Source organism: Excalfactoria chinensis, chromosome 1, assembly GCF_039878825.1.
Source record: "Excalfactoria chinensis isolate bCotChi1 chromosome 1, bCotChi1.hap2, whole genome shotgun sequence".
NCBI lineage: Eukaryota > Metazoa > Chordata > Aves > Galliformes > Phasianidae > Excalfactoria > Excalfactoria chinensis.
This window is the reverse complement of record NC_092825.1, coordinates 732,709-748,314: the sequence shown is the minus strand read 5'-3', so window position 1 is coordinate 748,314 and position 15,606 is coordinate 732,709. Positions and strand designations below refer to the sequence as shown.

Here is a 15,606-nt window from a genome sequence, read left to right as displayed (position 1 = left end):
GTTAAAGTGTGGCAACACCATGATGCCAATAAGGAACTCTTTGGAGAAAACAGCAGCCGGAGTGAGAGGACGAAGCGGGTGATCTGGATGCGTTTATTATCTCTTTGAAAAGGAGGAAAAAGAAACCAAACCAAAGCTCAACACTGACAGACACATAAATACAGGCAATACAGCTCCTTCCCCACAGCCCCATGCAGGTGGTGTTGCTCCATGGGGGACATCTTCCGCTATGGGGAGCGATGCTCTCTGCATGCAATGTGTGCGTTGGGCTCAAACAAAACCAGGAAGCTTTAAGTTCCCCTCCAACAGATCTGGTGGAGACACTGGATCCTTTCCTTCTCCCTTAAGGAGGTGGCTGTGCTCTGGTTGAGGAACACTCTGGTTATCTTACTTGGAAGTACGGTGCTGTGGAGAAGGACTTTGCCCCACAAGCTCCATCAGCCTTCAGAAGGGAGATGCCAGGTCAGTACTTCAATTGTATAATTGTACTTCCTTTTTTTTTTAGGAGAAACTGTATCTTTAGGAAAAGCAGCCGAACATTCTTCTAGACCTTGTGCTCAGGTAGCGCCGAGTCAAAGAGGATGGTTTTAATAGGGTAGGGAAATGTCCTTCATAGCAGGAAAGGGAGAAATCAGCATGTGGATGACCAGGCTCATCCAGGGGAAACAGCCCCAGCTCAACTGGAGGCCATAAGGCAAAGATTCAGAACAGACATTGTCGCGAGAAAGAGATGAAAGCCACTGAGCTCTGGATAGGGCTCCATCAGCAGAGGGGTGGCCAGCAGGGACAGGGAGGGGATTGTCCCTCTCTGCTCTGCCCTTGGGAGGCCCCATCTGCAGCACTGCGTCCAGGTCTTGTATTGGACCCCCAATAGAAGAAAGACAGGGAGCTGTTGGAGAGGGTGCAGAGGAGGCCACAAAGATGCTCAGAGGGCTGCAGCACCTCCATACAAAGACAGGCTGAGGGAGCTGGGCTTGTTCAGCATGGAGAAGAGAAGGCTGCGGGGTGAGCTCAGTGCAGCCTGCCAGGACCTGAAGGGAGCCTACAGACAGGAGGGGAGTCAGCTCTTAATGAGGGTAGATAAGAGCAGGACAAGGGAAATGGTTTGGAGTGGAAGGAGGGAAGGACTTAAGTTGGATGTCAGAGGAGAAACTCTTTACTCTGGGATGGTGGGGGGCTTTTAGCCTCTGTAGAAAGACTGTGGATGCCCTGTCCATCCTGGGATGTGTTCAGTGCCAGGTTGGATGAAGCACTTCACAGCCTGGCCTAGTATTAGATATGGGTGTTGGCAGCCCTGCCAGGAGCAAGGGGGTTGGAGCTTGATGGTCCTTGAACTCCCTTGTAACCCAAGTTGTTCTATGATTCTATGACAGAGCAAAGAAAAGGCCAGCTGGCTCACTGGCATCGCAGTAAACCAGCTAGGAAGAGGTTAAAATGGGGGGTGATGAGGTGCTGGAGCCAACCTTGCAGCAAGAGTAGAGGAAGGGACACAAATCTGCCCTGGAGACTTGCAGAGGTATGAGAATGGGGTATGTGGATCAGCCCCTGAGCCAGGTCTAACCTAAGGCTGGGTGTTTACTGCACTGCTGTCTTTGTGCTGGGCTGGACCCCCAGTTTGCTCAGGTTCTTGTTTATGGAGGAACTGGGCACAAAGCCTTCCAGATGCGGCCTTACCGGTGTTGAAAAGTGCCTGTTTCACCCTCCTTACAGCAAGGGCACAAGCTGTTGGTGAGTATGGCGAACTCCTTCCTCACCCCCTCCAGTAAAACTACACAGTAGTCCATTCAGTGGCAGCTTTTAAGCAGTCTTCTAAGCAAACCTTTCCATCTTGAAAAGGTGAAGAGCACAGCTGTGGCCAATTCAAATCACTGCACCCCAAGAGCTGTGCAGCATCAGCTTTGCTCGCTGCCTCCTCCAGCACTGCAGTCATCATCTGAAGCCCACGTAACACATGCAAAGCCCTCCAGCTTCAAGAGTTCTTTGTTGTTCTAAAGGGAGAGCTTGGCTGGGCAGCAGGGGGATGAACATCACCCCCAGCAAGATGTTTTTCCACACTGACTGTCCTCTGTTAGATGCAGCTTATGAAAGTATGCAGTCGAATGTACTACATGGAAGCATGATCTCAGACATTCATTAAGCTTTGCCCTCCCTCCCTCCCCCCCTCCCCAATTAAGTTGCAAGCGTGTGCTGATGATGGATGGGATGGGTTAGTCCCAGAGCGTTCTCTATTCATGGCATTAACTCAGAGATCCATAAATAAAAAGTGGCTTTCCAACAAATTAGAAACTTCTAGAAAGGCATCGATGCAGTTGCTGAGTAAGGCGTTGAGCAGGTTCCTCCGCGTGTTCTTAGCGAGACCAACCACAGTATCCATAAATAGGGGAGGGAGGAAGGGAAGGAGGGGGGGGGCTGCTGGACGTAGTGTTGTGTGTGGGGGCAGAAGCTGGAGCTGTTCTCATTTTAGCCTCTCAACGAGTCCCTGCGTCAGTCCGAGGTGCAAAAGCTGAGATCTGGAAAGGGTCGCTAGATGAGGGAAATACTCCAGGAGTTTCTCCCATGACAGTTCCAGCAGGTTGGGTACCACCAACCACATTTTAAACAGCGAGCCAGTCCGTTTGTTTTCGTGGATGTTGACAACTCCTCCGTGAACGTACATACAGCCAGCCTAGGAAGGAAAGGGGATGGAGAAGGAGTTAGATGGGGCCAGGAAAAATGGGCACGTACTGAAGGATGGTATTGACAAGAAAACCAGGGTTTGACCATCTCTCTGTGCCTGGAACAGAAGTGTCACCGCCTGAGCTGTGCTCCCTGGGCTCCTTTTGTAGCTAAGAAGAGGTCATGTTGCTGAAGGGCACTCTCTTCTCCTCCTAAGGATGCGTGCATGAGCTCAGGGTGCTTTGCTGTGTGTTTTGGGAGGTGAATTCTAACCCCAGGAATCAATTTGAAGAGCGGGAATAGATTATTACAACCCATATTTAGCAAACCTTGCCCACAGCAGAGAGGTTGGAATTCAATGATCCTTAAGGTCCCTCCCAGCCCAAGCCATTCTATGATTTGAGCCAAATATATTCGCTTAAAGCTAGAAGCCATGCTGTGTTCCCTCTGCTGGCTCAGCAGCATAACAGAACCCTGCTCCAGGAACCACACGAATGCAAAGAGAGTGGAAACTATCTGTGCTCTGTTAGGCCAAATTCACGGCAAGAAGTTTTACTTGGGGAGGAGTGCTTGTGTGGTTGGGTTTTTTTCCTCTCCTCTTGTAAACAGGAAGAGATATTCACACACCGAGTTGCTTCCTGGAGCCAGAGCTAAGGCACTTGAAAAGCTAAAATCCCACACCGCTGCTTTCAGAAAGCAGAGCACACTGTGTGCTACAGCTCTTCAAACAGCTGCAGGCTGTACAAGAAGTCAATGCAGTAACCTCAGAGCAGCTCGCAGCCTCCCCCAGGGTGCTGCACGCAGCTGAGGTCACCTCCTTGGTAACATCTGCTCAGCTCTATTTGCAGCTCACGCAAACGTGGGACAAACGGCTCCAACTTCAGCTACGGAGGAAAGAATAGGAGTCACTCACCGGTGTGACGGCAGCACAGTGAAAATACACTGGTTCGGGCATGGCAGCTGGGAGCTTGACCCACTGGAAAGTCTGCAGATTCAGCTTCCAAACGTCTCCCAGAATCACTTCTCCATTATATCCTCCACAAACAAACACATCTGCAGAGAGAGGAAAACCCACAACGCTTCAGGTATTGCAGGTCGTGCTGTGCCTCAAGGTCATCACCTTTCTAAAACCCTTCCAGGATCAACACTTGTTTCACCACCTGAGAAATAGAACCCATTGTATCTATCACTCTTTTCTATGGCTCATCACACTGAAGCTTACAGTATTCAGGAGGAGGATTGACTCTGCTTCTTCAATCCATTATAAGCAGTGTGTTAATCATCGAGGCTGGAAAAAAGCATTCTCGGAGGACAACGAGGCTACAGAAGGGCTAACCCCACTGAAGGAATGCTCCACCATTCTGTACGTTGTATAAGATACTACAGAATTCCAGACAGAGACAGTACTGCCTATTTCAGAAATGAATTTGCTCCCTCAAAAGAAGAGCAGTGCCAATTGGACAGACCAAGGATGGTTAACATGAAAGAAATCCTCCTTCAGAAAAGACACGCACGGCCTGCAGTTCTCTCAAGTGCTTTAGAGGTCAGCATCTCTCAGGGTGGAGAGATGGGCTTCCCAATGCTAGGCTGTAACTAGATAGACCAGTTTTCAAGAGGAAGACTTTACCGTTTTTGATCTGAACACAACTATGGCATCTTCTAGCTGCTGGGAAACCTGAGGAGAGAAAAAATAATAGACATGAGAAAAGAGATCACGGAATGGCTTAGGTTGGAAGGGACCTCAAGGATCACAAAGCTCCAACCACCCCACAACAGGCAGGGCCACCAACCTCCACATTGAATAGCAGCCCAGGCTGCCAGGGCCCCATCCAACCTGGCCTTCAACACCTCCAGGGATGGACGGGGCATCCACAGCCTCTCTGGGCAGCCTGTTCATAAGCTGAGATTTGCACCCCCCTTCTGTGATGAGAGCCAGCCCCCATCACCTCATCCTACCCAGGAGGGAGAGAAGCCAGAGTGCCAGCCACACTTCAGCTGGGTTACTTCTCGCAGCTGAAGCTATAAAGGAGCAGGGTCCTGAAGCCAGCTTAAGTCTACACAAGGTTACAAGGAAGGCTTCCAGACGTCCAGCTAACAGCACCATCACACACCCCAACCACTTCCTGGTGTCCAGATGATGTGAAACTTGCAGACTCACCAACTTTTTCATGAGGTTTTGTGGCAATTTCCTCCCAGGTGTTGGTTTCAAGGTTGTACGCGTGGATCTGGATGGAGAAAAGAGAGGAACTGTTGGATCTTCTTGGCTCTGCCAGAACTATGACCAGCCACAGGGTGACCAAATTAGACAGACGGGGAGTCACTATTTCATAGTTTCAACCTTTTGGAAGTGGGACACTATTGAAAGTCTCCTCATTTATTATCTCAGCCTCCAAAAAGAATCCACTCTTTCCTCTCCCAGTCTCAATGGGGAACAATGTTTACCACAGGAAAGGAAATGAGAAGTAAGGAAGACAAGAAGAAAATCACCATTATAGACATGCAAACTTAAAAGCCAAGGAGCTCCTTTCTTTGGCCATATCCTGTTTTGGCCTAAGTACAACATTTACATCCCAAGTGCTCTTAAATGAGAACCTTTGTTAACAGACCTACAACGGATTATACTGTAGATGTGTGTGGTCAGGGGGTACCATGGATTCACAGTTTCTAAGTCAACAGGACATGTCTGTGGTAACCCCAGCCTTTACAGAGACTGGAGAACAATCTGCTTCCAGTAAATCAAGCTCTCCAAACAGATGAAGTGACTGCGCTGCTTATGCTTCAATGCAAAAAAACAGTGTGTTCAGGTAAGCTCTGGAAGCTTCTCACTACCTTACCTTATCTAGGGAATAAGCTGTCCAAGAAGTTCCACCTCCCAGGATATAAATCCTTTGACCATCGTGTGCAATTTCATGCCTGTACCTGAAGGTGCAGAGATGGGACATTTAACAGCACAAGGACTTAATGCAAGTGAGTAGCAATAAAACTTTCTGGGAACATTAACAAATGTGAGTGGGTGAAGCAGACATCCCAAGCACATCTACGCTGTATCAGAACCCCAGGCTGGCAGTTTTCAGATGTAGAAGCTTTCACAACCAACCTAAGCAGCACCTGGAAAGCTGGAAAGTAAGGTTCCCGAGAGCAGAGCCTCACAGATCTCAAGTACAACAGTTCATAGAGCACCACGACAGTCCTTAATACTTCTTTCCCTTCTCACACTAAGAAGGTCACCAACTGAAACCTTGCTACAGAATGAAGCGATGAACAGAGATCAGCTGGAACCTTCTCAGCACTCAACAGCTGCCTCCTCAAGATCCCAGCTCTATTCTGGCACCACAAATTGTTCTGGCAGAGGCTTCACACCCCCCTTCCTACAGCCCTCTGCATATCATAATGCTGGAGCACTGGTTGTGCAAGGCTCAAAGCCAAAAGCGCTGCTCTGACAGCACCCTCTCAGCTTCTCAGTCTCAGTAAAGGTGATGATTTCTCAACGTAAAAGCTCTCCAGGCCGTCCAGCTCCTCACCTCTCCTCTGGCATGTCACAGGACATGTTGTTTGGTTTCAATTGGATCCACTCTCTGGTGTTGAGGTCTAGTTTATGCAGGTCGGTGCTGTAGATGTAACCAGTTGTTCCACCAAACACATATAGAGACCCATTGATGATGGCCATGGCCTGGAAGGTAGGGGGAAACCAGTTAGAAAGGACACGTCATCACTGAAACAGAATGAATTCCCAGCCTCCCAAAGCGAGGACACACAGAACACGCAGTGGGTCTGACAAAGGGCCTTCCCTCCTACCTGGCCATAGATCCGATTGGGTTTCTTTCCTCTGCAGCTGAGCAGGGCCCATCTTTTGTACTTGACATTGCAGACGTGGACGTCGTTGCCATTACTCTCCCCAAATGGGATTCCGGTGCCCCCAAACACAAGCAGGTTGTTGCCATGCAATACAACTAGGAGAGACAGACAGGTCAGAGATGTTTGTTGCAGTGAAATGCAGTGAAACAGAACTCTGGAAGGAGCAGGCAACAAGTGTTGGTTGTTGTCCAAACACCCTACAACTCACGCTATGCATTTACGGCCTTGAAATGCTCTAAAAGAGAAAGAATCAAAAACCCCATCCCAAACTCAAGGCTTAATTGCACAAGAGTTGGAAAAAGGATCCAGATTTCCCACTTCTTGTCTGGTTTTGCATTCCATCAGGGACACCGATTAAAATAGCTTCAAGCTTAGGTGCATAGGAATTGGATTTCCATACGTACGTGACATGGAGGCCAGCTCCCTGGGCATGTAGCCCTCGGTGCCCATTTGGTGCCATGTGTCTGTAGCAAAGTTGTACCGCCAGAGCTCCCTGAAGAGTGGGTAGTCTTCATTCTCTGGCCCACCGGACTCATCGTAGTCAGGATTGTAGCCTCCAAACACATACAAGTTGGCATTATCTGCCACGCAGCGATGGCCGCTTCTTGCTGGTGGAGATCTCTGGCCTGAAGCAAGAAGAGAGAACAGCTCTGTGGACAAACAGCAAAGGAGCTGAGCTTTTGTCTGAGGTTCAGGGCACCCCAACTGGGGTGATCCCCCAGCAGGAGCAGCTGGTGTGGAACAGCAAGGAAACACATCCGCAGCCAGGAGGTGACAGCTCTGATGCCAGATCCACCTCTGAGCAAGAACACAGACAGCCCACATACTCCCAGTGCCTTGAGTCTCAGCTAGGCTCTTCTATAGGCTTCCTAACAGCATGCAACGCAGCTATGATGCAGCAAGAAGTCAACAGGCAAAGGCACAGAGAGGGAGTGCTGCGAGGAGCCCACCTCGGAGCCTGCAGCTGGCACAAGGAGCCCTTCCCTAACGAGAGTCCTTCACCCTACAATACAATAATACAGTCCTACAATAATCCAGGTGGAGTGCAGGGAACCGAGGCTCAGAACCCAACTAGAACAGGCCAAAAGACCAACACACACATGGCAGCCAGTCCAAGGAAACCCCAAAGAGCAATATTCTTGCATAAAGGCAACTGAAGTCTGAACTGGTTTAAGTGATGAAATAGTAATTCCGAGCTTGTTGTAATTCAGAGCTCAGTAAGAGCTCATCCATGCACCACCTATGTGCTCTCCCAGCTCTATTATGGACTTTTATGATGGAACAGGACCCAGTGAAGTGCTTACTTATAGACCATCGTGCTTCTTCCAACTCACTGCAACTATCAGCAGTGAATCAGACACACGGAGCAATAACAAATGGGACAATCGAGCATCTTTCCCACAGGAAAGGTGATGTCAATGATTTCTTGTCCAGGCTGAATTCTGGATTTCAGCTTAGCATGGGCAGATGTGCTTCATCACACTCCCATTTTGCTGCTGCTGGAACTGCTTCAACTCTTGTGCAGAATTAAGCTGTTCCGCAGGGCTCAAGGAAACACCTTGAGGCGAAGTTCGAAGGGATCCTTCCAGCAATAAGTGCGTCTCACAGTGATCCCCGCTTAGAAAAGCAATAAGCTGGAAGAGATAGAAGAAAAATGAAGGAATTTTGCAGGTGACCGATGAGAGCTCACCCGATTCGTGCCTTCTTCTGGGTGTTCCCTGAAGGTCTCCAAAGAGGGCTGCAAAGAACGGAGATGGGAGAGCTTAATTGCAGCAGGTTGGGAGCACTGAAGCGCTTTGCAGCAGCGGGGACACATTCACAAACGAACCAAGAGGCGCAATGTTAAATCGAGTTCAACTGTCACCCAACTCTTCCATTCAGATGTGAACTGACCTTAATTACTGTGGGAAGAAAGCCTTAAAACGAGGTTCCTCCAGTTATATCGTTTTAAAGGAAGGATCTGCGCGAGTTCAATGCATCGAAGAGGTAATTCAGCAGACAAGCTCCACACTTTGCACTTAGGGATGCATTTCCACTTAATCTGCTGTTTCACATCTCCTACCCATGTTTGTAATGCAAGCTTTGGATCCGTTCTTGCTCCAGCATTTGCAGCACGCAATGAGCTCATTACACAAGTGCAAACTTCAGCTGATGCAGGAAGATGGCAACACCCAAACCAAGAGAGACGCATGGAAAAGGGGTCTTGAAAGATTGAATACAGCTTTATAGTGAAAGGGTTGCAATTGGACAACAGGCTGTTTGGGCAGGTTGAGATCCCAAAGCAAAGAGCTGCTGCTTCGGGGAAGTGGTGAGAAGGAAATATTCCTCGTCTCCTTTTCTTTAGGGCACAAGTGGGAATGGTAAAAACTTAAAGAGGGAATAAGCAGCCACAGCAATGGAATGAAGCTGAAACAGCACAGAGGGGACAGAAGAAGGAAAAAGTTCTAATCTTGGGCTGAGTTAATCTGCCAGCAACGTGCTGGCTGTCATTGCACACTGACCTGTTAACACCCTGTCACATTCACGCTCTTCAAGTGATTCATTAAGCGACTTCAGAAGGAGCTGCTGGGATGTCCCAGATTGACTTTATTAGAGCAGATTCCTAATTGAATATCTCCGCAGCAGGAAGAAGTGATGGAACAAAAGGAGGGTAAGGAAAAAAGGCAGCGTGAATGTCTGCCCCTGAGGTGACACAGAAAGCTCTGAATGCAGAACAGAGCTGGGGAGAACAGAGATGTCATTAACTTAAAGACACCCTTCATTTTAGAGGAGGAAAGTACCACGGTCCTGAATGGCCTCCAAGTTTATTCAGTTCCAGCTCTGCAGCCTTCACAGCCACAGCACGATATAGAAAACCTGGAGAAGATGAAAAAAAAACCCCTACTTGCTTTCAAGTAATCAGCAGATTACTTGGAGCTATGCAGCAGATTAAATGCCATCAGCACGCCCTGTGCTGCAGCAACAGCTACAGCCAACCCTGCCAGATCGCTCTGCTGCATTCCAACAGCTCCATAAAGTTATACAGGAGGAAAAATCAAACTGTGAAGTACTCAGTGATTCAGCTCAGCCACTGCATCACCAGCAGCAAGAAAGGTGAGAGGCACCGCACACACACAAAGGCTCATAGAGAACAAAGGCGTTTTCTTTCCATCTGATTATCCTCCCTTTCATGAGGGCAGGAAAAAAAACCAACCTTGGCATCGTCTCACCAGGTAGGTTAAAGGAGAGCAGGATACCTGCTATTCCAGTTTGTAAGCGACCAGCTGGCTCGGCTGTGCTTGTTTGTTTGCGTTTAAAAGAAAGGGAAAAGGTCTAATTAGGTGAAAGCATTTCTTAGAGACAAAAATAATCAACCAAAGACTTGAATGCGAACTTGTTTTGGGAGCCTGCTTGAAGCTGCCCTTTCCTTATGGTGACTGTGCTGCCAGAAAATCACATTAATGTATTAATCAGTGTCAAAGTCTTGGCAGAGGCCGAGGTCTGCCTCTATCAGCTCCTGTAGGGTTTGATTTTAGTTTTTAAGGTAGTTTTATTTCCTCACTACAATCCCTCATTATCAATTTCCCAGCCAAGTGATGCCATGCTGAGAGGCTGTGGATGCCCCATCCATCCCTGGAGGTGTTGAAGGCCGGGTTGGACGGGGCCCTGGGCAGCCTGGGCTGCTATTCAATGTGGAAGTTGGTGGCCTGTTGTTGTGTTGGAGCTTTGTGATCCTTGAGGTCCCTTCCAACCCAACCATACTGTGATTCTCCCCTCCTGCAGACCACATGGAACAGGTTTCAGTATCTCCCTTTCCACCTGTGACTTCAGCAGTCACAATCCTTCTGAAGGACATTCAGATTGAAGCCTGAAGCCAAAGCGCTGCTGCCAGCTCCTGGGAGAGAGAACAAGCCAGTATTGACTCCAACACATCTTCAGCTTCGTCTTCTTCATACTGGCCTGACAAAATACGTTTGTAATTCGTGTGGTAGATTCCATTACAAAAATCACAGCTGCCTCCCAGCAGCCTCCGGCATTTCTGAAGCTTCCAAAGGGGAGTTTGGAGAAGGATCCATCATCCCACATGCAGCCAGCAGAGCTCGGATCGATGGGCAGAACAGGGTTGTCTCTCTCTGTGCTTCCACACATCTTTGCATTTCATACAAGGAAAGCGATTGATTTTTGCTACTTCCCACGATGAGCAAAATGGGGATGACATTATAATACATGAAACAGCATCCCGGGGCCAAAAATAATGGAAAACATTGAGAATTATCAATCAGAAACAGAGCAGAACGGACACAGCTCACACAGTGAGCTTCAAACACTCAGAGCAGTGGATTCCTAAGGAGATAACCATAAGGATTCACAGAGAAACCAGAGCCAAAGAAGAAATGTTTGCCCTGAAAATGCAAATATCACTGGGAAAATTATAGCTCAAGGCACGAGTATAAATGCTGAGCATGGAAGAAGCGAAGTTATATTTAGATCTCCAGCTCGTTTCTATCCACTTAAGCCCAGGAGTGTGATAAAAACACTGGAATATATATATATATATATATATATATAAAGTGTATATAAGTGTTAAAGTGGTGATGTGTTTTAGGCTGGAGGTTGCCCACCTGAAATGACACTTGATCTATTGGGAGCTCTGCAGGGCACACATCCACTTCTAGTGCACGTTACCTGCTCCTTGCACGCTGTCACAACGATTACCAACAAAACAAACAACACAAACGCTGCATGCTTTGCAGAAAGAATCCAGGGTAATAAATGGTGGAGAAGGTGAAAGAACGACTCAGAAAGTCCAAGAGAGAATGAAGAAGAAAGAAAACAAACCCAGACGGAGAAAATGGAAGGAGGGGAAGAAAGCTGTCTCCGAATCTCAATGTTTAAGCAACAGCTGCTGTTGGAATGATGTAAATAGGACATTAATAAGTGTCTTATCGAGAGAAAAGGATGGATCCAGGAGGATCTCCCATTGATGTTTCAACAAGTGATCTTCAAGCTCATTGAGGTTGGTTTTAAGGCACATATGCTGAGCTGAGCAGGATTGGTGGGTGGGGGGACAAGGGATTGAAAGGATGGGAAAGATACAGCATGTATTGGGCTTTGGGCCCCTCACTGCAAGAAAGACATTGAGGAATGTGTTCAAAGGAAGGCAACGAAGCTGGTGATGGATCTGGAGCACAGGCTGTATGAGGAGAGGTTGAAGGAGCTGGGAATGTTCAGCCTGGAGAAGAGGAGGCTCGGGGGAGATCTAATTGCTCTCTATAACTTCCTGATGGGAGGTTGTAGTGAGCTGGGGGTCGGCCTGTTCTCTTGTGTCATTAGTGATAGGACCAGAGGGAATGGTTTCAAGCTGCAGCAGGGGAGATTCAAGCTGGACATTAGGAAGTATTACTGCTCAGAAAGGGTGGTCAGGCACTGGAATGGACTGCACAGGGAGGTGGAGTCACCGACCTGGGGGTGTTCAAGGAATGACTGGATGTTGTGCTGAGGGACGTGGTTTAGTGGGAGCCATTAGTAATAGCTGAGCAGTTGGACTGGATGATCTTTTAGGTCTATTTCCAACCTCGGTGTTTCTATATTTTCAGGATTCAAAAGAGTGGGGGAACATCCCTTATGGCCCATCACAGAACCACGGGGTGCCCCAATACAGCAGGAGCAACGGGATGTGAGACTGTGGGGTAACCTCAGCCACCTCCCTTAATGCTTTGGGGCCGTTGGGAGGAGGGAACCCCCATACTTAGAACCTGGGAGGGAGGACTCACGACCCCATATATGCACCAACATGGAGAGAGATGAAGGGAAACAGGGGAAACAGAACAGAGGTTCCCATCTTAGGGAACAGGGTTAAGCTTACACAGCACCCAAACCCATTTAGGACCCAGAGGGGCACCATAACACCAAAAATCCCTTTAATTAGAGCCAGCACCTCCCCCTTTAAGCATAGAAATAGCCCTAAACTGCTGTTGAGGATCGGCACCACATCCCCACCACCCCCAATACACTCATATAGGGGGCCTACAAGATCCCCACCACCCATAATACACTCATATATGGGCCCCCATACACTCATATATGGGCCTACATGACCCCCACCACCCCCAATACACTCATATAGGGGCCTACACGACCTCCACCACCCCCAATACACTCATATAGGGCCTACACGACCCCCATGACCCCCAATACACTCATATAGGGCCTACACGACCCCCAATACACTCATATAGGGGCCTACACGACCCCCACCACCCCCAATACACTCATATAGGGGCCTACACGACCCCCATCACCCCCAATACACTCATATATGGGCCCCCAATACACTCATATAGGGGCCTACATGACCCCCACCACCCCAATACACTCATATAGGGGCCTACACAATCCCTATCACCCCCAATACACACATATAGGGGCCTACACGACCCCCATCACCCCCATACACTCATATAGGGGCCTACACGACCCCCACCACCCCCAATACACTCCTATAGGGGCCTACACGACCCCCATCACAACCAATACACTCATATAGGGGTCTACATGATCCCCATCACCCCCAATACACTCATATATGGGCCCCCATACACTCATATATGGGGCTACATGACCCCCACCACCCCAATACACTCATATAGGGGCCTACACGACCCCCACCGCCCCCAATACACTCATATAGGGGCCTATATGACCCCCACCACCCCCAACACACTCATATAGGGGCCTACACGATCCCCACCACCCATAATACACTCATATAGGGCCTACACGACCCCCATCACCCCCAATACACTCATATAGGGGCCTACACAACCCCCATCACCCCCAATACACTCATATATGGGCCCCCATACACTCATATATGGGCCTACACGACCCCCATCACCCCAATACACTCATATAGGGCCTACACAACCCCCACCACCCCCAATACAATCATATATGGGCCTACACGACCCCCATCACCCCCAATACACTCATATAGGGGCCCTACATGACCCCCATCGCCCCCAATACACTCATTTAGAGGCCCCCATACACTCATATAGGGGCCTACACGATCCTCATCACCCCCCATACACACATATAGGGGCCTACACGATCCCCACCGCCCCCAATACACTCATATAGGGGCCTACATGATCCCCACCACCCATAATACACTCATATATGGGCCCCCATACACTCATATAGGGGCCTACACAACCCCCACCACCCCCAATACACTCATATAGGGGCCTACGCGACCCCCACCCCCCCAATACACTCATATATGGACCTAGATGACCCCCACCACCCCCAATACACTCATATAGGGGCCTACACGATCCTCATCACCCCCCATACACTCCTATAGGGGCCTATATGACCCCCACCACCCATAATACACTCATATATGGGCCTACACGATTCCCACCCCCCCCAATACACTCATATAGGGCCTACACGACCCCCATCACCCCCAATACACTCATATATGGACCTACACGACCCCCACCACCCCCAATACACTCATATAGGAGCCTACACAACCCCCACCACCCCCAATACACTCATATAGGAGCCTACACAACCCCCACCACCCCCAATACACTCATATAGGGGCCTACACGACCCCCACCACCCCCAATACACTCATATAGGGGCCTACACGACCCCCATCACCCCCAATACACTCATATATGGGCCCCCAATACACTCATATAGGGGCCTACATGACCCCCACCACCCCAATACACTCATATAGGGGCCTACACAATCCCTATCACCCCCAATACACACATATAGGGGCCTACACGACCCCCATCACCCCCATACACTCATATAGGGGCCTACACGACCCCCACCACCCCCAATACACTCCTATAGGGGCCTACACAACCCCCATCACAACCAATACACTCATATAGGGGCCTACATGATCCCCATCACCCCCAATACACTCATATATGGGCCCCCATACACTCATATAGGGGCCTACACGACCCCCATCACCCCAATACACTCATATAGGGGCCTACACGACCCCCACCACCCCCAATACACTCATATAGGGGCCTAAACAACCCCCACCCCCCCCATACACTCATATAGGGGCCTACACGATCCCCATCACCCCCAATACACTCATATATGGGCCCCCATACACTCATATATGGGCCTACATGACCCCCACGACCCCAATACACTCATATAGGGGCCTACACGACCCCCACCGCCCCCAATACACTCATATAGGGGCCTACACGACCCCCACAACCCCCAATACACTCATATAGGAGCCTACACGACCCCCACCGCCCCCAATACACTCATATAGGGGCCTACACGATCCTCATCACCCCCCATACACTCCTATAGGGGCCTATATGACCCCCACCACCCATAATACACTCATATATGGGCCTACACGATTCCCACCCCCCCCAATACACTCATATAGGGCCTACACGACCCCCATCACCCCCAATACACTCATATATGGACCTACACGACCCCCACCACCCCCAATACACTCATATAGGGCCCTACACGACCCCCACCCCCCCAATACACTCATATAGGAGCCTACACAACCCCCACCACCCCCAATACACTCATATAGGGGCCTACACGACCCCCTATCACCCCCAGTACACTCATATATGGGCCCCCATACACTCAAATATGGGCCTACACAACCCCCACCACCCATAATACACTCATATAGGGGCCTACACGACCCCCATCACCCCCAATACACTCATATAGGGGCCCCCATACACTCATATAGGCCCTACACGACCCCCATCCCACAACCCCCACCCAAGAGGCCTCACCCGCCGTATGAGGCCTCCCCGGCAGCTGCACGAAGCGGTTGAGGATCCCGTCCCCCGCTCTGCCCCGCCGGCCGTTCACGTCCCGCTCCCCATCCACCTCCTCCGCCGCCGCCATGGCCTCCACCGCTTCTCCTCAGGGAGATTCCCCCCCTCCCCCTTCCTCAAGAGCCGCCATGCCCGCCGGCCAATCAGCGAGCGACTTTTGAGGGATCTACCAATCAGACGCGGGCTTGTTGGAAAGTGGGGGGAAGAGAGAAAGGGAGGAGCCGCACTTTTTGCTGGCCAA

At 49.8% G+C, this 15,606-nt stretch overlaps 1 protein-coding gene across 2 annotated transcripts; it reads right to left on the bottom strand.

Moving 5' to 3' along the window:
* Positions 1–79: 79 nt before the first annotated feature.
* Positions 80–15,502, bottom strand: KLHDC10 (kelch domain containing 10). Of its 2 annotated transcripts, XM_072360178.1 has the most exons (10): positions 15,321–15,474; positions 8,201–8,248; positions 6,915–7,136; positions 6,451–6,605; positions 6,177–6,325; positions 5,490–5,574; positions 4,814–4,880; positions 4,283–4,330; positions 3,569–3,708; positions 80–2,665 (listed from the first exon to the last, which is right to left on the bottom strand). In XM_072360178.1, the coding sequence occupies exons 1-10, from the start codon at positions 15,433–15,435 to the stop codon at positions 2,456–2,458; spliced, it is 1,239 nt and encodes a 412-aa protein (XP_072216279.1). In that variant the 5' UTR covers positions 15,436–15,474; the 3' UTR covers positions 80–2,455. The 2 variants fall into 2 exon arrangements, with proteins under 2 accessions (XP_072216279.1, XP_072216288.1); XM_072360187.1 differs by lacking the exon at positions 8,201–8,248 and having other exon boundaries at positions 15,321–15,502.
* Between the last annotated feature and the right edge of the window lie 104 nt (positions 15,503–15,606).